At 44.7% G+C, this 23,166-nt stretch overlaps 3 protein-coding genes and 1 long non-coding RNA gene across 13 annotated transcripts; 1 reads left to right on the top strand and 3 right to left on the bottom strand.

Moving 5' to 3' along the window:
* Positions 1–2,324: 2,324 nt before the first annotated feature.
* LOC123123975 (uncharacterized) lies at positions 2,325–7,422 on the bottom strand. Its single transcript, XM_044544654.1, has 7 exons — positions 7,269–7,422; positions 6,887–7,154; positions 6,560–6,720; positions 5,881–6,063; positions 5,016–5,093; positions 4,554–4,967; positions 2,325–3,408 (listed from the first exon to the last, which is right to left on the bottom strand). Exons 1-7 carry the CDS (start codon positions 7,383–7,385, stop codon positions 2,356–2,358), a joined length of 2,274 nt encoding a protein of 757 aa, XP_044400589.1. The 5' UTR covers positions 7,386–7,422; the 3' UTR covers positions 2,325–2,355.
* Positions 7,423–7,434: 12 nt separating this feature from the next.
* LOC123123976 (uncharacterized) lies at positions 7,435–8,579 on the bottom strand. Its single transcript, XR_006460921.1, has 3 exons — positions 8,331–8,579; positions 8,133–8,193; positions 7,435–7,597 (listed from the first exon to the last, which is right to left on the bottom strand). It is a non-coding gene; the product is annotated as an uncharacterized lncRNA (long non-coding RNA).
* Positions 8,580–10,782: 2,203 nt separating this feature from the next.
* On the top strand, positions 10,783–18,231 carry LOC123123974 (disease resistance protein RGA5). 10 transcript variants are annotated; one of them, XM_044544643.1, is made up of 6 exons: positions 10,783–10,990; positions 11,119–11,248; positions 11,346–12,255; positions 14,575–16,525; positions 16,625–17,441; positions 17,639–18,231. In XM_044544643.1, the coding sequence occupies exons 3-4, from the start codon at positions 11,387–11,389 to the stop codon at positions 16,514–16,516; spliced, it is 2,811 nt and encodes a 936-aa protein (XP_044400578.1). In that variant the 5' UTR covers positions 10,783–10,990; positions 11,119–11,248; positions 11,346–11,386; the 3' UTR covers positions 16,517–16,525; positions 16,625–17,441; positions 17,639–18,231. The 10 variants fall into 10 exon arrangements, with proteins under 10 accessions (XP_044400578.1, XP_044400580.1, XP_044400584.1 ...); XM_044544645.1 differs by having other exon boundaries at positions 10,808–10,994; XM_044544649.1 differs by having other exon boundaries at positions 10,812–10,986.
* Positions 18,232–18,415: 184 nt separating this feature from the next.
* Positions 18,416–22,871, bottom strand: LOC123123973 (disease resistance protein Pik-2). Its single transcript, XM_044544642.1, has 3 exons — positions 21,931–22,871; positions 18,942–20,979; positions 18,416–18,760 (listed from the first exon to the last, which is right to left on the bottom strand). The coding sequence occupies exons 1-2, from the start codon at positions 22,749–22,751 to the stop codon at positions 18,963–18,965; spliced, it is 2,838 nt and encodes a 945-aa protein (XP_044400577.1). The 5' UTR covers positions 22,752–22,871; the 3' UTR covers positions 18,416–18,760; positions 18,942–18,962.
* Positions 22,872–23,166: the final 295 nt, after the last annotated feature.

Genomic DNA, 23,166 nt, shown 5'->3' with positions numbered 1-23,166 from the left:
TAGTTGCCACCAGAGCGGGCGCCATCGCCCAAAGAAGCAGCACGTCCGCAGCCACCACCACGGTTGGCACCCTGGTGACCACGGCCACGGCCGCGACCTCGTGAAGCAGAGTATGCAGAAGATTGCCGTAGATCGCCGCCATGGAGGAGGGTGAGGCGGGCGTCAAAACTGAGCAGCTGACTGTGCAGCTCTGGAACCGTGATGGGCTCGACCCGTGCAGCAAGGGCAGAGACGACGGGATTGTACTCCATGTCGAGGCCAGCAAGGATCTTGGAGACGATCTCCGGATCGAAGAGCGGCGCAGCGGTGCACGCGACTTCATCAGTGAGGCTCTTGATCTTGCCAAGGTACTCTGCCATGGCCATGTTACCTTTATTAAGGTTGGTGAGCTCGATGCGGGTGTTGATCGCATGCGCTTGGCTCTGGGCAGCGAACATGTCGTTGATGGCGCGCCACACCTCGGCCGGCGTCTGGAGCGTGGCCACCTGGGAAAGGATCTCGCGGGAAAAGGAACCCATCAAGAAACCTTGAAGTTGTTGCTGCTGTGCATACCAGAGAGTTCGCGCGAAGTTGACGACTTGCTCTTCTTTGCCATCCTTGGTGATGGTGAGAGTGGCCGGCGGTGGCGGGCTCGTTGCGTCGAGGTGGTGCTCCATCTGGGCACCCTTGATCTGGGGCAGCACGATGGCTTTCCATAGCAGGAAGTTCCCCCTTGTCAGCTTCTCCTGTGGTGGCGATCCGAGGAAGGTATGGGTGGCTGTGGATGAGGGGGCAAAGGTGGAGGAGGAGGAGGAGGTGGTGGTGATCGCGCCCATGGTGTTGGGCGACATGGCGGCGGAGGTGGTAGACATGAACTCGGTCGCTAAGGTAGCTAGATGCGATCTCTTTCAATCTAATGAGGAAGAGGCTCTGTTACCATATGAAAGTAATTTGGGAAGCGTAGAACCCTTTGTCTCGGGCCGTATTGTATATATTGGGCAAAAGCCTTGGTACACAAGTTATAGAGAGAGATCGACCAGGAGGTCGTTATAGGAGATACGGGAGAAGAAGAGATAGAGTTTAGGTACAAGTTAAACATCCTCTCCTATCCCTATACAGTTATTCTAACACAGTGAAGGATGGGACGACGGTGTGGATGCCTGTCAAGTGCGTGCTTCACCGCAGCCTCCATCTTCTTCTCGTATTCAGGATCGTCTGCCCCATACAGCGAAACCCGTTGAACACTAAGTTTCTGAAGCAACGGGAGGTTCCCCAAGCTAGAGAAGTCGCATTCAAAGTTGGCCCTTTCCAATCTAAGTACATTGAGCGTGAGCTCAAGGTATTCAAGCCGTGGCATAACTCCCCGCTGAAACATGAGCATTGGGGCACCTGCGAGGTGATGTGGGGGATCGCGGCGTGAAACTGGCGGTTGAGGCCGCGAAGGAGGTGGAAGATCTGGCGCGTCTCCGTCACGGGCTGCCCAAGATCGCACAGCTGATCGGTGAAGGACTTGAGTTTGGTGCAGTACTGCATCACCGTCAGGTCGCCCTGGACAAGCGCATGGTACTCGGCGTCAACGTAGACGGCGCGAGCGAGGTGGTTGTCGTGGAAGATGCCATCGACCGCGGTCCAGACCGTGAGCGCGGTGTCCTCGGGCTGCATGATCGCATCGAGGAGCTCCGGCGAGATGGTGGCATGCAGCCAGTGGATGACGGTGTGGTCGGCCATCTACCACTTGGGGTCGTCGGGGCGAGGAACCGTCTCAGCATCGACGTGCGCACGGAGGCCGAACATGCCGAGCACCGTGTCGAAGTGGCGCCGCCACTGAGCGTGGTTGCCGGCGAGGAGATCGATTACGACAGGAACATGGCGACGGATGTCGATGGTCTGGAGGATGGCGGAGGGAAAGGAGGGAGGCGGCGCGGCGGGCGCGGCCGGCGCGGGTGGGGCGACGTGCTGGAGAGGAGCGGCATTGAGGACGCCGGCCGCACCGTCGACCGAGGAACGAGGGGTGAGGACGGGGTTGTCGTCCATGGCGGAAGCGGAATTGGCGACCGAAGCAAAGGGGTTCTGGTCGGGGGTATCTGATACCATGTTGAGAGGAGAGAGTAGGGAGAATTGCACCACACTTTGATTGATCACACGCAGGGGTATATGTACAGCTTGGAGCGGCCACTTCCTAGTGAAGATCATGGGGTGAACAACTACCTTGGACGTGCGCCACTACCTGGCAGCCACGATCTAGAGCACGTACGCGTACGCGAAGACTATACAGAACGCGTACACTACGGCATACAGTAGGCTAATACCCCCCCCCCCCCCCCCCCCCCCCCGCCGGCCCTGATTTTAGCATGAACGGAGTATATTTTGTAGTTGCTAGTTTAGCCCCATGTGGATCAGGTGACACATCACATTCTGTAACTCTGGGCATGCTTTTTCTAAACGTTTAATATTGTTGTTCTTCACCAGGGTAGGTGGTGTGTACCTGTTGTTCTTGAGCAGACTTTTGAGTACATCTATGAGCTGTCTTTCATCCAGTTCTTTGTTTTTCAACTTTATACACATCTTTTGGTCAAGTTCAAATAGAATGTCGTAGAAGAGTTTCTTCACATCGGGATTCCGACCCATGAGAACAAAAGCTGTCAAACGCAAGGACTCTTTGAGCTGATTATACACAGCTCTGGCAAGCGTGGTCTTGCCCAATCCTCCAATACCGAAGATGGAGTGTACCTTGAGATCCTTATCTACACCTCTCAGCCTCTTGGTGAAATCCTTCATTGCATCATTGATGCCAACGAGTTTATTGCTATCGTTGGCCAATGCCGACAGTAGATGAGCATTAATTGTGGAAACTGTATTGGCAACCTTTCTTCGTTCAAAAGGTACAACCTTTTCAACCTTGTACTCTCTCTTCCAGAAAGACTTGTTCTGGATTTGGTCCTTGATTTTTTTTATCGTGCCACCAATCTGGTGATTGGTACTTCCCAATTTTAACGTGGTCATCATCTTTTGTATGAGCTCCATCAATCCAGCAGTATAGGTGGCAGGTTCTGAGCCCTCGACGTGCATCAGGAAGCCGTCGACGACATCCTCTATGTCATATGACAGTTCCCTGACTTCGTCGGCCCAAAGCTTGACCAACTTGATCTGCTCATTCTTGTTGTCCCGCTGCACCTCTGACACATAGCAAAGATCAGCGCGCATGACTCTTAGCTCTTGTATGACACAATCCACATCACTCCTAATGCTTGTATCTGGATTGTACTTGTTGAGGAGCTCACTCAGCTTGGGGAGCAGGATTCCGATGGCCCCCGTTGCGAGACCCACGGTTTGGTCGCTCGTCAAGCTTGTAGCTAGATTCCGTGAAATGCTTTCGAGTGGGTTGAAATACATGTATCTTGAGCTATCATAGCTGCTAGGCCCAATGTCCTTGCATGCAAAACGATGAAATAGTTTGATTTTACAAGGTCATCTGCTTTATACTAAAAGTAGCCAACATGATCTCAGAAAAAGGAAGAAAAACTAGAAATTGCATGGACAGTACAATTAAATGCAAATCGGTGTCAAGATATTTATAGTACCTAATAGAATGATCAAGTGAAAATCAGGGCATTTTAACACAAATAAATGAAAAAACAATCTAATAGGAACTTTCTTGTCGAAAATTGACATCTGAGCACGGGTGGAACGGAGCACTTTATTTGAAGTAAAAAGAAAACAGATTTTAACGGCTCGAAAAATTTCAAATTTTTGTGTGCATGAATGTATAGCAATGCAGTATATCGGGCCAAAATTTCAGGAATATACATGCTTACATGTAAAAGATATAAAAAAGACAAAATACATGAAAATTAGGGGCTTTTTTTTTGTTGTTTTTTAGCCGAAATTTTGTCTTTTTTGTGCAGCACGTAATACAACGTATTATTGAACGAAATTTCACAGGTACTTAAACAACATGCATGCGTATTCATGTAAAAAAAGCATTTTTTAAAAAATCTTTTAAGCACCTTTTTGAAGCAGTTCATAAAGTGCTCTGTTGCCCCCACATTCTGAAAATCCGTTTTACTTTCTTGTGCGATTACTAAACACAAAGTTCAACTCTTTCCTGCACCAAGGTGACCCCTCGAATGCAGCAGGCACCAAGGTCAAGGTGAAATCTCGAATGTGGCAACCAAGTACACAACCGCAATCATATGCCCAGAGAGAAGCATTCCTAACCATGTTGTGACAAAACGAACACCAATGATATATTGGGCAACTAATGGTATTTGCAAAAAATTCATTTTGATCTTCTAAATATGCATTTGCTTTTTTGTGAGAGAAAATTAAGAATGCAAGCAATTTTACCCAGTTGTAACTAAGGGCGAACAGCATTTTCTGTCCATTCACTTTTTTTAGAAACAATCGCACTTTGTATTTCTCCATCATAGTACAAACGATTTGGGATCACACTCTTACCATTTTATTCGCCATTTACTCTGACCATACTATAATGGCCATGCCCAGGCAAATGTGTGGGCCTGCATTGCTATTTTCAGTAAAGGTCCTATGTTGGATCAGGAGACGAAGCTCACCTTGGAGGCTTCCTCTTCTCGGTATTTCTCGGGATCATATACAACCATCAAATTGACTTCATCAACCACTTCACTGCCCTTGCTGTTGAACATGCGATCAGTAATTTCCTCATCTGCTAGACCCTCCTTCAGTTTTATGCTCTGCACGACAAACTTGTCCCCATTCGTAACTTGTGTTGCACTCTCCTGTGATTGAAGTGTGATCTTCACCTCACGCTTGCCTCCTGGCAGCACAATGCCTTTGTCTGGCTGAGCGATGTACTGTTCGCTTGGCGTTAGGATGTTAAAGGCAGTGGAATTACTTGTCTCGTTAGTTAGCTCAACTGAGCACGAAATCTGCTTGTTATGCTCGAAATGGAAACGCAGCTCCAGTGGCTCAATCCCAAGCATGTCATCATGCTGGCATAGACTAGTCTGTGATAAAAGCAACAGCTGTGTCATCCAAAAGATATATGCTCTTACCTTCCTACTCCCTCCATCCCATAATATAAGAACGTTCACGCAGTTCCCCCAATTAAGTGTTCCATCAGCATTTTTGTTCTGGGTGTATCACTTTGATATAAAAATGCAGGATGATAAAATATTTTACTTATTCTGCAGACAGCCGAATGAAGGTTTATATAAGTTCTTAGGAAGTACTATATATCTTGAAAGTATAGCATTATCATTTGCCCCGAAATCATCTACGAACAATTTTGGAAACAATCACACCAACATTTCCACTATACACATACATAGCTACAATTTTCTTCCCCTCCATAGGCCCACAAGGCCACAAGTCATCATGGTAATGCTTTGTCGCTCATTTCTCGATCCATGTCTAGAAAAAATTACATATTTCCAATGTACTTCTGGATTGTGTGTTAATGATAACATTCCGCCATTAGATATGTATCAAAACCGATTTCATTTCAGTTGTAACTATTGCAGTTACAAGATAAAGGCAAACAGAGACCCACCCCGATATGTGGCCTCACTAAAATTCATACACTCTATGTTCCATAATTTTAAGTGCATTAGTTTTCTACTGAGCATTCTAAGGTGTATTTCTTTTTTTTTCAGCTAAGTTTCCCATGGTTATCAACATCGGTAACCCATACTATGACAAAAACCTTGTACACTTCTATATATATAGATACAATATGTACTTTACACAACTATACCCACATTTGAGCACGAAGCACTGCCATGGTGTTCAAATGAAAAGGAAGCGATCATTCAACCTTTAGTCACGTTTTTTAATAATTTCAATTGATGAACAAACCACCGTGACGGGGATTGTCTAACAAAATGGCGCCCTGAGGTTGTATTAAGCATACGAGATTACCTGGCTAATTGACCCACTTGTACTTCCTGTTTCGCTTAGATCGCGGATTATCTCATTGATAGAAGGTCTATTTTCTGGTTCCTGTAAACTGCACCGTAACGCTATTTCCATACATTTAATTACTTGGTGTTGTTGGTGTCGTGTCGCCGATTTATTCCACCTGTGTGTCCACCTTCGAAGTACCTATACATTTGGCATATGTTATGTAATTTATCATAGTTCCAGATTTTCTTATTGCAAACCATATGCATAATGTGGTGCGTGTATCTATGTGTTTAAGCAGTACAATGTATCCATTCAGTTACAAACGACATTTGAATGGCCAATACGAAGAAATAGGGGTGGAAATGAAAAGGAAAGACTTGGCCATTTTTGCATCCTGAGTTAAAGAACTCTTACATTGGTTATATGTGGAATGCTCTTAGTTCCTGTCACAAGTTCGACGATAACAACACCCAAACTATATATATCAGCCATGTATGACGTTTGGCCATTTGTCCGGTATTCCGGAGCGCAATATCCTCTGTGTCAAAACACAACAGGTTGATGCCTAGTGGCACAACGAAAATATTAGCGTGTAAATGCTTGAAAAAATTCAACGGGTTTCGTGGATGCATATCTTACGGTGTAAAAAAACGTTCACCCTTAGTATGTGTGTTTTCAGCTAATCTTGACTGACCAAATCAGTAATTTTTGGTACCATATGATCATCAAGTAGTATGTTTGCTGGCTTCAGATCCATATGAATGATAGATTTATCCTCATGAAGATAACGTAGACCCTCACAAATTCCTTTTATTATATCGAAACGGTTATCCCATGTGAGTCCTCGAAATTCATCTGCAACAAAATAAAAGAACAGGAGAGTCAGGGATCTTCAATAACTCATATAACTCTTGAGTTGTACATGCTAAACTGCACACAGAATGATATAACATTTCTAATAGAGAACATCAGAGAAAGAAATAAAGTTGTAATCAGCGGCATCAGATGTGGCACATCTTACCAGTAATATGTTCATCAAGGCTCCCATTGCTGATATACTCGAAACAAAGTAATATATCCATTATTTGAGGGTAAAATGATTCTTCTGATCCTGTCTTGTCTTTCACTATACGAGCTTTATTAGAACAGAAGCCCAGAAACCGGACTAAGTTTGGATGGTTTTTGATCGTCATCAGGCTATCAACCTCACAACGAAATAGCCTCTCATCGACTGTGTATTCGTTCACAACAATCTTCTTCACAGCAATGTTCTGGGTTCCGAGGACACCCTGTTGGTCAGCAATTAGATTATCTGTTGGTCGTACTTTCTGATCAAAGTACTGGAGTTAAGGTGTTTGGGTACCCTGTACCGAATTGGTAATGAAAAGGCAACATTATCTTACCCTGTAAACCGCTCCGAATCCACCATGACCTATTTTTCTGTCTTCAGAGAAATTATTTGTGATGTCCTCTAGAAATGCTAGCGGCAGATCTCTCGGTCTCGCAACTCCAGCAAGCATATCCTCCAGGACCTCATATGGGTTCTCAATTCTGCCCCCCCCCCCCCCCCCCCCCCCACCATTCTAAGCACATTGCACAATTAGTTTGCATGAGGATTTGTTTCACAAAAGGAATCATAAAAGGATATGCGCACCTACAGGTGGTGATTTAGCCTACAGACTCTGAAGTCTGAACTGCTCTGCAGATGTACTTCCAAGCGCTTTGATCAAACCTTGCATTAAATAAGATGTGAAGAAATGTTTATCAAAATGGAGACCAATGCATCTAGAAGAATATAAGATGCTTGATGAGAAAATAAGAAAGAAAAACATTACTGTGACAGGTTAAATTTCTACAGATGTGGTTACATACAAGCTAGACGTTCTTTAGACACAATCCAATGACAGTTAAAATAGCAGTAGTTTTAATTCGAATGCAGCAGCTACACTTGAACTGATTGAGGTGTGTGTGTGTGTGTGTGTGTGTGTGTGTGTGATGCCACTTTGGCTCTCTTTGGGTGACTAGCAGCTAGAGATTAGTTTTGTAATGCTGGTTGGGTGCCTATTAAATATGTTGCCCATCACCTTCTAACTGGTTGAGGTGTTGCCTTGGATTTGGTACAGACTGAATCTAATAATAAAATAAGACCAAGATCCGGGACAGTTATTTTCTTCACAATAGAAAATTCATGAACCCTCAGATTTGGGACTGAAAGATGGGAGGAAGATTATAAAACTGAAAAAGAAGAATAAGCTGACGCATTGCACCTCACCCAAGCAGCCTGCCAGCGCCGGCGATGTGCACCCTTCCGGCTGGTCGCGAGCAGATCTGCGTCGGAAGGGAAGCACTTGACTTTAACTGCTCTGCAGATGCACTTGGCTTGCGACTAGAGAATTGAGGGGGCGGGAAGAGGAGGCAAAGGGGGATCCAACGAGCTGCTCTAAGAGAAGAAGGATGAATCGGACCTGGATTTTTCTTCACTGGCAGCAACTTTGAGCTTTGTCGGTCACCCAGTGCACGGCGGCGGGGAGTAGCTGGGCCGGCAGAAGGAACGGGGGAAAGGAAGCTCGAACGCCGGCGAGGCGGTGGCGGTGGCAGGGGAGGTGGAGGCGAAGGGGGCAGACGAGCTGTTCCCTTTGCCTCTGCTGCCTTTCTTTTGCTCTTCCGCCTTTCCCAGACTGAGTACGACTTCGAGAGACTCTGAGGTCAACCCCCCAAATGGAAATGGCCCATTGGGGGTCTCGACACCCTCCAAGTGTCCGCCCAAAGACATTTTTTGTCCGACACCCCATAGAGACACTCCAAACTTGGCGGCCTGCTCGTCATAGACACATTGCTTTGTCGCCGCGATTAATGGCGTCGTGCAGGAGGCTGTTTCACCCCGCGTAATGGCGTGCAGTCGTCAGGCATTTCCCCAGGCGACGTGACGGGGTGGTAGTGCGCCTCCACACGCTTAGCATTAACGCCGGCACCGGTGCCAGGCGACGCGACGGTGTTGCGCCTTCCACACATGTAGCATTAACGCCGGGGCACCGTCCCTTGACCTGCCCCGGCCGATAAAAGGACAAAGCAGCGCGTGGCCGTGCACATCCCTCCCACTCGCCCTCGCCCTCCCCTGTGCACATCACCGCCGTCGAAGCTTCCAGTCTCCCTCCCCAACGGAGAACAACTGGCAAACCGGCTCAACCAAAGATGCACTTGCAAACGGGCTGACAAGTGGACACCGGACGCATAGTGCGACATCAGACTCATGCGACAAAACAATCTGCGATCAAGATTTGCACGACATTTAAAGCGAACAAATCGAACGGTCAAGAACCAAGATGAGAAATTACTAAATCTCATCTAGACGAGAATTAGCAACTCCTTTTAAAAAAACTCATGAACTTTAAAAAAGAAAAATAAATAAAAATAACAAGAATGAAAAATAAAGATAAAATGGAAAAGAAAAATAAAAAAATCAAGAATTTAAAAAAATAGGAAAAATATGGAAAATAAATCTAGATTAAACATACAAGCCCGACAGTGCACCGACAAGAGAGAAAAATGCGGTGCATTATTCTTCTCATTTCCAGCCATGCATTGCTTTGATTTCTTGCAGCCCACGAACACATAGAACAACTCCGGCCCATATAAAGTGCACAAACAGAAAAAGAAAAGTTAGTTACGCTATTGGGCCTGGCTAGGAAGGACAACGCCACGCAGAAAAGAAAACAACTGCGCGACTCCTATTGGCCCCGCGAGCGATACCCCGAAATCACAAATTGAGAGGTATTCTTTGCAAAGATCACTTCCATCTCTTCAGGTTGTGACAAGTGACGCATATGCAGGGCGTCACTTGTCACAACCCGGGAGTTTTTTCTTTTTTTATATATCTGTTTATTCAAAACGTTTTATTTTTTAAATCGTGCGTCCAAGTCTTGAACCGTTTTCACCGTTGGATTCCTCGTGTCGAGGCCTTCAAAACTAGATCTCATGTTCATAGGTTTTGACGATCTATTTTCATGAAAAAATGGTCGAAAAAAACCAGACGAAAAACCGAACGGGGAGCATGGTTTTTTTCCTTTACGAAAAAGGCACGACCGTGCCTCTCGGAAATCACAACCGTGTCTCTCGCGGAAGGAAAAAAAATAGAAAACACATTTTTTTCCGTTTTCGAGAGGCACAGCCGTGCCTCTCACGAAAGCACAGCCTTGCCTCTCGTGGAAGCAAAAACGAGGCCTTCAGCGAAAGAAAAAAAATAGAAAACACATTTTTTCACTTTTCAAGAGGCACGACCGTGCCTCTCGTGAAAACAAAACCGTGCCTCTCGCGAAAGGAAAAAACAGAAAATGTGTTCTTTCCCTTTTCTGAGAGGCACGGTCGTGCCTCTCGTGAAAGCAAAACCGTGCCTCTCGCGGAAGAAAAAAACAGAAAATTTGTTCTTTCCCTTTTCTGAGAAGCACGGTCGTGACTCTCGCGAAAACAAAATAATGCCCTCGCGGAAGAAAAAAAACAGAAAACACGTTTTTTTTCGTTTCTGAGAGGCATGGATGTGCCTCTCGCAAAAGCAAAAAAAAAACAGGAAACACATTTTTTTTCGTTTCTAAGAGGCATGGTTGTGCCTCTCACAAAAACAAAACCGTGCCTCTCGTAGAAGAAAAAAACACATTTTTTTCTCGTAAAAAAGTCCAAAAGCTAAGGAAGACCGGAGAAAAACAAAAGGTTGAAAAAAAGAAAAAACCATTAAAAAACCGAAAACGCATGTGAAAAAATAAAATCAGAGCGCGACATGTGACAGCGACTGAGATCGTCCCAAGTGGCACTGATCGTTGTGAAGCTCCCGAAGGAGCGCTCGTCGCTCCCCGGAATTCCTGAGCCACGGCCGTGAATAACCTGGCCCACCATCCGGAACTCGGCCCATACGTATTTCAACAGTACCCTTTTTTACCACGAAAAAAAAGCTGTCGTTCCTCTGCCGGCATCCTCACCTACTCGATTCTGTTCCCCCTTTCTCCTTGAGATCTATCTAGATAGAGTGCACGCGTCGCCGGCGTCCGTTCCTTCTCCTCGCCGGGGTGACGCCGCCGCAACTACTCCGCGGCCGGCCGGACGTCCTCCACGGCAGATCCATCCCGACAGGCACGTACGTACGGCCCCGTCCACATCCCAGCTGCCGTGCTTCCATCTCCTGCTGTGCCGCCGGCGCCGGCGCATCCCGCTAGGTACGTTCAGTCGGTGTAGTAATGCTTCGATCTTCCTCTGAAATTTCAGGGTTCAGATCGACGGCCTGCACTGCTACCAGTCAGGAAAAAAAAATCCTCTCTTCACTGCTAACAGCACGGCCATGGCAGCAGCTCTGGTCACCGGGCGTGAAGAAGAATTAATTCCAGCTTCCCCATAGGTACGACCCCATCTCCTCCGGCCGCCGCCGCCTCGTCGCATTGGCAGTTTTATTAATAATGCTTGGCCTTAATTCTGTTAGTTCATCCTATTCTCAGTGTGCAAATTTAGCTGTTTTCGGTGCATTCCACGGAGACACATGGCGGCGATGGAGGCGGCTCTGGTGAGTGTGGCGACGGGGGTCCTGAAACCTGTTCTGGGGAAGCTGGGCGCTCTGCTCAGCGAAAAGTACAATCGTTTCAAGCGGGTGCGCAAGGATATCAAGTCCCTCACCGATGAGCTTGCCGCCATGGATGCCTTTCTCATGAAGATGTCAGAGGAGGAGGATCCTGATGTACAAGATAAAGTTTGGATGAATGAGGTGCGTGAGCTGTCCTACGATATGGAGGATTGCATCGACGATTTCATGCAAAGCGTTGATGACAAGGACCCTGAGCCAGAGGGCTTCATAGAGAAGATCAAGCACTCGCTAGGTAAGTTGGGGAAGATGAAGGCTCGCCGTCGGATTGCCAATGAGATCCATGATCTGAAGAAACAGATCACTGAGGTGGGCGAGAAGAATGCAAGGTACAAGACTGAGGTGGGCAAGAGGAATGCAAGGCACAAGACCGTCGAAGCCTTCTCGGAGACCATCGATGGAACCATTGACACTAGAGCTCTTGTCATCTTTGATGATGTGTCAAAGATTGTCGGAATGGACGAATCAAAGACTGAGGTTATCAATTTGTTGACTGAAGAGTACGGACGTGGGTCATCACGACAACTGAAGGTAGTATCTATCTTTGGGCCTGGAGGAATGGGCAAAACAACTCTTGCAAATCAAGTGTATCAAGAGCTTAGGAGAGGATTCGTCTGTCAAGCTTTCTTATCTGTGTCGCGAAGTCCAAGCATTATGAACATCCTGAGAACCATATTCAGTAAAGTTAGCAACCGACCTTATGCTGGTACTGAAGAAGGGAGTGTGCAGCAACTTGCTATCAACATATACGAGTTCTTACAAGACAAAAGGTATACTTACCATCCCTATGCTTTTTTTTGGATTCGCTAAAACGCAATCGCTAGCTTTCTGGTTGAAACTTAGTTAATATTTAAGTCATAGGTTTTGCGCACACTGCTCTCCTCAACGGCCCGCCACTAGACCAATAACACTTTGAGTGTTTGACTTACACTTTTGTTTTTGTTTTTTGTGCAACTAGAAAGTGGCCTGCAACATGTGCAGGCGACATCTTTTAATAACTTCTTTTTATATGAATCAATATAAGATATATTGTGATAAAATCATGTACATGTGTGGATGATGGTGATTTCACAACGATAAGATATATGGATATATGTCCACCCACTAGAGAAATAATAATGTGCAATCCACAATTTCCCTATATATAGTTCTAGAGACATCCTACCAAGCCTGCCACACCTAGAAGAACGGAAGTGCTGACCATTATTTTCTATTGTGATATTAAACCGGTATATCTAATTAAAATTCCAGTTATGACTTGATACTGAATAAGTGTGTGGAAATTACAACCCAGCCGGTGGCTCCAAGTCCTGGTGGATCAGGATCGTATTTGTACGTAACATTATACCAGCCGATCATTTGTATGCCTCAAATCAAATCCCTGGTTCTAAGCTTTGCGCTTAGAAATATGGTGAGAAAGGTTAATCACTCATATTCCTCCTTGCTGAGATTGACAATTTTCGAGTGGGAGTGAGCCTCCTGCCGCGCCACATGACCCGCCCCACGTAAGATTCAACATGGACGCCCACGGGTTAGAACACAACAGATATGTCATTTGTGGGTCATCCCACTCAGCCCACAAGTAAGCCTACTTGTCCCGCATATTTCGTACGTAGGACGAATCAATCAGCTACTGCTGCTGGCATGTTGCAGCTTTGACATTGAAGTAAAATTTGAACACAAACATGAACATATCGCTCCCTCCTCATGTTCTGGCTTCATCGGTTAATGACATGCGTCACTAATCGATTCATGTTCTTATGCAACAGAGGTACATGTGTGCAAACACATATCAGACATGATGGCAAGATTGTGTGGGTATATGTGGGTATGAGGGTGCCGGGTAGTAGACATGAAGCGCTTTGCGGGCTGCCGCAAATGCCTGCATAAAACACGTGGGCTGTACATGGTACTCTGTTTACGCAAACATTGATGATGCTCTGTTGAAATACTCGGGATTGCTAATTTTCGGTCAGATGAGAATTAGCTATTTAGCTCAAAGCTCGGTCAACTCCTTAGCTGTTGGATGTTGCTCAGAGATTCATACTGGTTTGAGTGAAACTGGAATTTTCTTGAGTTGCACCATCGTTGCAACTGCAATTTTTCCAGTTGTGCCATCTTTGCAACCAAAGTTCTCTTCATCTTTTTTCTGGAAAGAGGAAGCCCTGCCCTCTGCATCGATTGATGCATATGGCCATATTTACTGCATTATTTCAGTTCAAAGCGCTTACAACTCAATGTTCACATAAGGTGGATACATGAATCAACTAGCGAAAAATAACAACATGAAACGCCTTTGCACTATACACCAACATGTGATTCTGTTGTCAGACCGTCGGCCGCACCGGTTGAACAAGTCCCATGCAACTGAATTAAACTGATTTATTTATGTATTGCACTGACTAAATTCAGTTGCGTACTAGGTGCAGCTGAAATTTTCTTTATAAACGTCAACGTGGGTGACGTCATTTGACAACTAGTCGCGTCCTAAAATATTTATCGATGCGCTTGTTCTGCCCTTGAAAACCTGCAATTCATAGGCGGAAGTAAATTAGGATTGGAGACAAAGTCTATGGCTGAAGGAGGGCCGGAGGGTGGCCCCACCATGCTAGCTAACATGACTCGCTGTCTCCTTGAAATGTATGGGCCCATGGTAGCCCCCTCAGTTTTTTCTTCAGGTAGAAGGATCTTCCTCCAAGAGTTCCTCCTGTGGGTTCTTTTTTACATTGAATATGCTCGTGCATGGAAGCTAAATTAGCGGGTTAGTCATTGAATAATCAATTCATCAAAATTCAAAATGAACAGATATCTTTTAAACTTCCACATGCACACTCACCCAACTCACAGAAAATAGTTAACCTATAAAACCTAGTTGAATTAATCACCAAATGAATTAAACACAAGTCTAGGATATTAGGTGCACTATTGTAGTGTACCAAACATATGCTATTTTAACAACAGTACTATTAGCTTCTTTATTTATCTTTTCATGTTATCAGTGTGACAAGTTTCATTTTTTAATTTGCCTATCTTGTTGTACAAGCTTGATATTAAAGCCCTGCTAATATATCTCACGAATCCACATGTAGGTACTTTATCGTTGTTGATGATATATGGGATATGGATACATGGGATGTTATTAAGTGTGCATTCCCCATGACCAGGATGGGTAGTAGAATAATCACCACTACTCGGATAAACAGTGTGGCAGAGGCATGTAGTTCATCATTCAATGGCCATGTTTATGGTATAAGGCCTCTTGATATTGTGTACTCTAGACAGTTGTTCTATAGAAGACTATTCAACTCTGAAGAACATTGCCCTTCGCACCTTCAAGAAGTTTCTAATCAAATCTTGCAAAAATGCGGTGGCTTGCCTTTGGCGATCATTGCAATTTCTGGTCTGCTGGCTAGCAAACAGAAAACAACAGAGATATGGAATGAAGTGAAAGATTCAATTGGGCGTGCACTTGAACGAAATCGTAGCGTTGAAAATATGATGAAAATTTTGTCACTTAGTTACTTTGATCTGCCTTCTCTTCTCAAAACTTGCCTCTTGTGCCTGGGTATATTTCCAGAGGATACTGTTATCGAGAAGAAATGTCTTATAAGGAGATGGATTGCTGAAGGGTTATTTCACAAAGAAGGCAGATATACAGTACATGAGTTGGGGGAGATGTGTTTCAATGAGCTTGTCAATAGGAATTTGATCCAACTGGTGATTGACGAACACCATAAGCTGAATACTTGTAGAGTTCATGACACAATTCTTGATTTCATCATATCCAAGTCCATTGAAGATAACTTTGTTACTTTGGTTGGGGTTCCCTTTGTACCAGTTAATGTCAAACGGAAAGTTCGTCGGCTCTCTATCCAACTTGATACACAGGGAAATTGTATCGTGCAAAAAAGAAGACTGGTATTGTCCCATGCCAGATCACTCAATATTTTTGGAAATTCAGGGGAAATGTCTCGATTGGATGAATTCAGGCATTTGCGTATTGTAGATTTTGGATGTTGGGGTTCCCCCTACAATGGAAACATCGAACACCATATTAAAAATATAGGGAGGTTGCTTCATCTAAGGTACCTGAACCTAAGGGGAACAAGAATATCTGAGCTCCCAGGAGATATCGGGTGTCTACGTGGCCTAGAGATGTTAGATATAAGAGGCACCTTCGTATGGGAACTGCCAGCAAGTATTGTAAATCTAGGGAAATTGGTGCATCTATTGACTGACTGCAAAGTTACATTTCCTGATGGAATTGGGAAGTTGCAGGCACTGGAGGTGTTGAAATGGGTCGACTTTTCATTGCAAAGTCTTGACTACATGCAACAACTTGGACAGCTAAGGAATCTGAGAAGGTTGTTCATTGATGTCAATGAACGTGCAAGGAGACTTCCTGTCTCTTCCTTTTGTGACTTTAGCTTGCTGGAGAAGCTTGGTTATCTGAAAATAAAAAATGGGAACACATTCTTACCATTGGGAACTGCGTGCCCTGTTGCGCCTAGCCTTCAGAAGCTCGTCTTAATTGATTCGCCAGTCCTGCATGTTCCGGATTGGATGCGCGCACTTGTCAACCTTCAAGAGTTACGCATTGAAGTGAAGGGAATCACGCAGAGTGACCTTTGCATTCTCGGAAGCTTACCTGCTCTGCTCAAGCTGGAACTAGAAGGGAGATACCATGATTCTAAAGATAGAATGCTGACAGTCAGTGCTGAAGCTGGGTTCCCATACTTGACCAAGTTCCGATATTATGCAGACCAAGAAGGAATAAATCTCAAGTTCGCAGCAGGCTCCATGCCCAACCTAGAAATGCTTGTGATCGTGCTACGTGCGTGTAGAACTGAGGCACTCGCTGATTGTTTTGATTTCGGGATAAAGAATCTGCCCAGACTCGTTACTGTCGATTGTACAGTAGAACAAGGCGACTGCAGCAGTTTTAAGGCTGCTATGAAGAGTGCAGGCAGCACACATCCCAACCGCCCTACTGTACTCTTTTCGCAGCACATCGACGAGGACGAGGATTAACATACTCAGGTACTACTAGTGCTTTTCTTTCTCTTGCACCCAACAAGAGCCCTGCTAATTACAAATGTTATACACGATCTATCTTAATTTCGTCCCTCGTATGTTCAGGTTGTCTGTCTTCTCGTTGTTCCCATCCCAGCACAAGCTTTTGCGAGGAAGGGGACTGATGCGCTGCCAGGTCGCTCTTGCAAAGCACACCTGCCCAGTATGCCCCTACAAGATTCCAAAATAAGTGTCGTGGTTTTAGTTCAAATTACTGTAGAGTGGAGGGAAGAGTGGGTAAGGTTTGAATTCCCAGGGGGGAAGGAGATGGACGGCCAGGATGCGCGGCACACATCGATCATTTTCATTTAACAAAAAAGGTGCTATTGAGCTTACACACGCACACATGTTATCTACATGTATTTGATTGCCACACATCACACCATCACAAGACACCATGCATACATAGGCTTCTTGTACAGGCTATGCTTACTGGAAATTACCCAGATTTTCACCAGCATAGGGCACCGAAACCTTGCACAGGCCACCGCCAATGTAGTCGAAAGCCAGAGAGATAGCCGACAAAGCAGAAAGCCCAGGCAGGAGCCTCTTTCTGTCCTATCAGCTTCCTTGTTGTTCCTGGATCTGCAAACTCACCACCACCACCACCACCACCACTACTACTACTACTACTACTACTACTACTTCCCAAATTGTAGGAAATAAAACTAACAGGGATAACATTGAGTTTCAGCTGAGGCTTGCGTCGTCGGCTAGGTCAGGGCAGGGGTGCTCGCATGTCTCTCAGCTTTTGGTCCGGGGGGCAGGGAGGGCACGTGGCATGGCGTCGGCGCCGGCAAGAACACGGCTGTGGTCGGCACCCTGCCGGCAGCTCGGCACTCAGAGTAGAAGGAAAATGGATAAGGATTACAGAATGAGAGAGGTGAGTGCACAACACTTCACTGTGCCCAAGTATCCTGAACCAGTGCTAGAAAGACATACAGACAGCAGTACTTCACATGGAAGTGGGCTCGATCTGCTACGCTCTGCTCAATTATTCTTTCCTTTATTCAGTTGGCCAACGGATCTGGAGAACTGAATTAGTTGCATTGGCCGTGACATGTGGTTTATGGTGTGCAGGGGAAGCCGGAGGCCAAGAATAGCAGGTCCTGTAGGTGCATTACTGAACACCGTGAGAGCCACAACCATTCTATGTCTATGACGATGGGAGACAAGGTGCACTGGTGGTCACACAAGCACATTGATGTGCACACCAAGGATATGATAAACAAGTTGAGGGAAAATAATGTTAACTTTCTGGGTTATCTCAACCCAACTCCCAGAGTATACTTGGCCACAGATCTTGGCTGTGCTCATAAGAAAGAAGTTGCATGGAGTACTACTAGTTGCGAGCATGAGCACAGCACCTCTCTCGGCCTGTGTGTGTAGACACCAATACGCGCGCACACACAGGACATGACAAGAGCACTAAAGCAGAGCATAGAAAACAGACTAGGAAAGCAGAGAAGCCCTTTCTTTTTTTCCTTTCCTTTTTGATTAACTGCTCAAGCACATATGAATGTTTTTTTGAATTTTCATATGAATGTGCTTATACAGCAGTCCAGCTACAACAAGTTTAAGCTACCACGTGGTGGGTATCTGGCGAGCTATCACATGTGGGCCCAGATTTATGAGACCGATTAAGGAAATTAACCTGCCGGTTCTTCTGTACAGCATCTAAGCCTGAAATTTGTCCCAGGCACGCGTACGCAAGTTAGTATTCGGAAAAAAATGTAGGCATGCAAGCGAGAATATATGATCATATTCTATCATCAGAAAGAATTCAGCGTAATTTATCCTCAATGCAAATATAGATTACAAGAGTGAACTGCAGAAATAAAATACAACATGTCCTCGTAATCAAACACAGTGCATTCGCCCACGCATTATATGAAAACAGAAATCAAGTATTCAGCACAAATATTCCCGAATACAAATACAAATTAGGTCCTGCCGAATGCATAAAGCTAGTGGGACAGGCTTAAGAACAGCGTACAAGATTCAGACTCCAAGTACTGTCCGACAGGACCGGAGTACCTTATTAGCAGTAATAATAGAGCTCAAGTCCGAATCATAAAGTAAGGAACACAGGCGATCTAACACGTCGTATGTAGCAAGAAAGTAGTAGTAGCAACTTCAGTTGAGAGAGACTCCAGATCACTCTTTTCAGGAGGTGTCAGCTTCAGTTTTTCATCTTGTCACCTGAATTTGCAGCGAATATTAATTAGCTTCATGCCTCCTTCGGTATGACATTCCAAGAAAGAAAACCAGCCGCACAACAGTAGAACAGCTGAATTTTAGAAAACCAGAAGCAGCTCGGGATATATATGTATTTTGAGGGAGAAAATTAAATTGTGACGATGCTTTTGAATGACTGGAATACCTCTTGCAGTTTGTGAGCATTTTAATCCTCATCAGTGTCACCATCTTCGTTGCTCTTCTCCTCGTCACCAGCACCAGTTTCTTCATTGTCCTCTTCCCATGGTTCGTTCTCAAAAGTAAATTCAGGATGGTTGGGATTGGCATCTGCGTCTTTCCTGATCGCAGCAGCTGCAGCCTTTCTTTCTGGTAGTGTCCCGTCTTCATTACACCATATGTAAGCTAATTTGAGACAATGGAGATGCTCAATGCCTGAATAGAAGCCATTAGCTTTTGCCTCCGACGCATTGAATGGCATTTCAATTGACTCAAGCTTGGGCACTGACCCTTTCGCAAACGAAACATATGCTTGTGCTGTTCCTGAGAAGTTAAGCGCTTTCAGATTTGGGAAAGAAATGACTTGGACTGTGGCAATAAACTTTTTTGATAACCGTAGTTGCAGGCGGAGTAAGGATGGGAGCTGCCCAAGGGTAAGCAGCCCATCTTCCGTCAGTTCAGTTAAGCAGATCCAGAGGTCGGCAAGGTTAATGAGTGCTGGTGTAATCCACTTTGGAAGTTTCGTGAACGAATCTCTGTAGGCCGCCACAAACCTTTGAAGAGAAGATGGCAGAGGGGACCAGGAATCTAAGAAGTCGAGGGAACCACAGTACTTTGATTTTATTTCCAAAGAACGGAGTTTGCAGGTGCCAAGCTTGCACAGTGAGGAGAGGAACGCCTCTTTCTCACATCTCTTGTCCTCGCAGGATACTTCATCGCCAAGATCCACATCGAGTCCCTCCAAACTTTTCAGGTTCCCGAGATCCTTCAACACATCTGTTTCTTGCATGGTAATAATAAATCTTGGCATCAGCTGTAAGTTCCTCATGCCCCCAATCCCTGATGGTAGCTTGTTCAAACGTCCGATTAGGTGTCGTAGTTCAGTCAGAAGAGTAATTCTAGCAGGTAACTCTCTCACAGATGTACCCTCAAAATTCAGCGTCTCTAGATTACCTAGCATGACGATCCCTGCTGGTAGCTTTGATATACGTGTGTCCCTAAAGCCGAGGTACTTTAGCTGAAACAATTTGTCCATGCCTTCCATATCATAGTCCTTTAAATCCACACAACCTTCAAAATCCAGAACACGTAAAGCTTCAAACCGATCAAGACTGGGCAAGTGTGTGATGCAACATGATGGCATTACTATCAAAGTTCGAACATGGCTGAGATCTACATTTGCCAGTTCAGATGCAAGTTTCTTGTCAATGTGCTGGATTGATAGCCGCCGAATTGAATCTTGATGATTTAGCAAACTCGTTTGACCTCCACCTACCACAGTGGTAAAATTATCTTCAGCTGATTTTGAAATGATAATTTCTAACATCATGTCATGGACTCGGCAGGCACGGACCTCTCCATCATACTCAATGTCCACCGGTTGGACCATACTTTTGTTGATCAGCTCATAGAAGTAATTCTCCGCGACCTCTTGCTTGCTCTGTCCACGCTCTTCAGAGATGAAGCCTTCTGCTATCCATCGCCTCACTAGCCTATCTCTGTAAATCAAATGGTCTTCGGGAAACAAACTTAGGTACAACAAGCAAGTCTTGAGATGAGGTGCAAGATCATTATAGCTAAGAGATAGTATGCTACTCATGCCCTCTAGACTGTTAGTTTTCTCCAGTGCAGTACCAATTGACCTCTTAACCTTCTCCCATTCTTCCTTGATGGCTGGTCGGTTTGCTAGCAAACCAGATATGCTGATAATTGCCAATGGTAGGCCTCCACATTTCTTTAAAATTTTATTAGAAACTTCCTTCAACATTTCAGGGCAATCTTCCTCAGAGCGAAATAATCTTTTGAAAAACAATCTTCTAGAGTGGAGATCACTTAGGGCTTCCAATTCATACACACGGTCGTCAGCACTCAGACAACATGACTTTGCTACGTCAATGATGCGTGTAGTAGCTATAATTCTGCTAGAACAATCATTCTCTGGAAAAGCACACTTGATAGCGTGCCATGCTTGTGTAGACCATACATCATCGATGATGATGAGATACCTACAAAATTAGTAGATGATGTCAAGTCGTCAACCAACTATGGTAAGGGATTCTGCTAGAAAACTCAAACATGCCATGAAACAGCTTCATGCATTTAACTGGAGTAGTTAATAATTTCCATATGCAATATGTAGCATGTTAACTTCCTTGTAATTTTAACTATGACTATAACTCATTTCTAGTTACCAGATCAAAAACACGAAAATATATGTTACATTTTATTTGAAAGTATGATTATTTGAGTTTATATAAAATGATTATTAGAAAGCTACGCAACGACTTAATTAAGTGTATATAGTACGGTTATTGCATAAGTTTACATATGCATTTTTATCGTGCATATGTACCATGACCACTTGTTTGAAGTTTTAACTAATCGAATTCATATCTATTTACTTGATTCTCACAGGGAATTTTCTTTACAATTGTGAACATATTTCAAAAATCTTCAATTTAGTATATATGAAAACAAGAAGCAATATAGTAATTGCATTGTTACATTGAGATATAAGCTAGCTGGAGTCGGGATTGGTTTGAACCCATATAGATGGGATTGCATGTAGTAACTAGTTCTTACAAAACATTAATATGATAATGAAATATATAAAAACTCGTACAATATACAAATAATTTAGCAGTTAATTTCTTGAAAACTGGACTTGGGAATTTTTTTTTTTGAACCATGCAGGAGAGTTGCGTGCAATTCAGTACACTACCTATAAATATTTTCATGATTACATATATATCATGTTCCAAGCATCTTTTAGCTGGTACATGATTTTTGTTTTAGTGTGAGGTGTAATGATGCTTGTAATTACGCAACCTGGCCTTAATCAGGTTGTTTTTCTTTGAATCAAAATAATGACAGTACACTTCAAATAAAAAGTGGCTGAAATATCGAGAACCATGGATGGCACATCCTTTAACAGGAATAATGAAGGTCGATGTTACCTTTTATTTTCTAGCAGTTCTCTTAGCTTGGCAATGGACTTCTTTTCATCCCAATCAATAGTATCTTTTGTGGATCCATCTTCACATGCCACTTGAGATATTACATCCTTGATAATTTTCTTTACATCTGGTTTTTGTGAGACTGATACAAAAGCCTTACAATGAAAATTCCCTTCAATCTTGCGACATACCTCATTCGCTAGTGTTGTCTTTCCCAATCCACCAAACCCAACAATTGACAAAACCTTGCATCCTTTGGACAAGTTATTTGCTTCCAACATCCACTTGGCAAGATCATCTCTTGGACCATCCACCCCCACAAGGTGTGCTTCATCAGCAAAAATTGCATGCAGCCGGGGATCCACGACTGGAGGGCCAGCGATGCTAGAAGGAGCATAATCCAACTTGTAACTATCCTTGAGATCTTTCACTTGCTTGATGCGATCTTTCAGATCGTCAATTTGGTCAGCGATTCCGCGACGAGACCCAAGTGTCTTGAAACGACGAGCGGTCTTGCGGAAGAACTCCTTGAAACCACCATGATTACTTCCGCTGCCAAGCTGGTGGATGAACTTGTCGAAGACATCCTCGGTATCATAGGCCAACTCCCTGACCAGCGATATCCATGTCTTCACTTGGTCATTTGGGTCTTCTAGCTTCGTATACTCCTTCAGTGCAGCATGCATGCTCGCGAGTTCTGATCTGAGGGAGCGGATCTCACGGCGGACCCCTTTCAGCCGAGCACACTCATCGGCGAGCAAGGTGGTGAGCTTCCCCAGCAGGGGACCAAATGCGCCATGCGAGGCGCTCACAGCCTCCATTGATCTCTCTACTTTTTGTATCTTCACTGCATCTCTCGTGGGTGTTGCTGGTGTGATTTGGACTTTGGAGTGGTGGAGAGAACAGCTCAGACAAGTGCAGCTAGCTAATTAGCAGGAAAATGAAGATGAGCAAGCTTGAGATTTGTTTGGCTCAGTAACGATGGAAGGCACATGAATGATCACGTGCTAGCATGTGCATCCGCATCGAAAGAGGTGAGCTAGTGTTTGGTGCAAGCGAATTAAGAACAGCTCGTGTCAGGCGAAAACACGGAGGGAGCCTCGGTATGCAGCATACTTTACGCATGTTAACAGAACCAACGCAGCAAAAGATACCTTCAACAATGAACCTTGAACGGCCACTTGTACATCAGCATCACTGGAACTACTCGGAATATCGCTCTCAGCAAGATTTCCC

Source organism: Triticum aestivum, chromosome 5D (genome assembly GCF_018294505.1).
Source record: "Triticum aestivum cultivar Chinese Spring chromosome 5D, IWGSC CS RefSeq v2.1, whole genome shotgun sequence".
In the NCBI taxonomy this organism is placed as follows: Eukaryota; Viridiplantae; Streptophyta; class Magnoliopsida; order Poales; family Poaceae; genus Triticum; species Triticum aestivum.
Note: the sequence above shows the minus strand (reverse complement) of the source record. Positions and strands in the feature narration are given on the sequence as shown.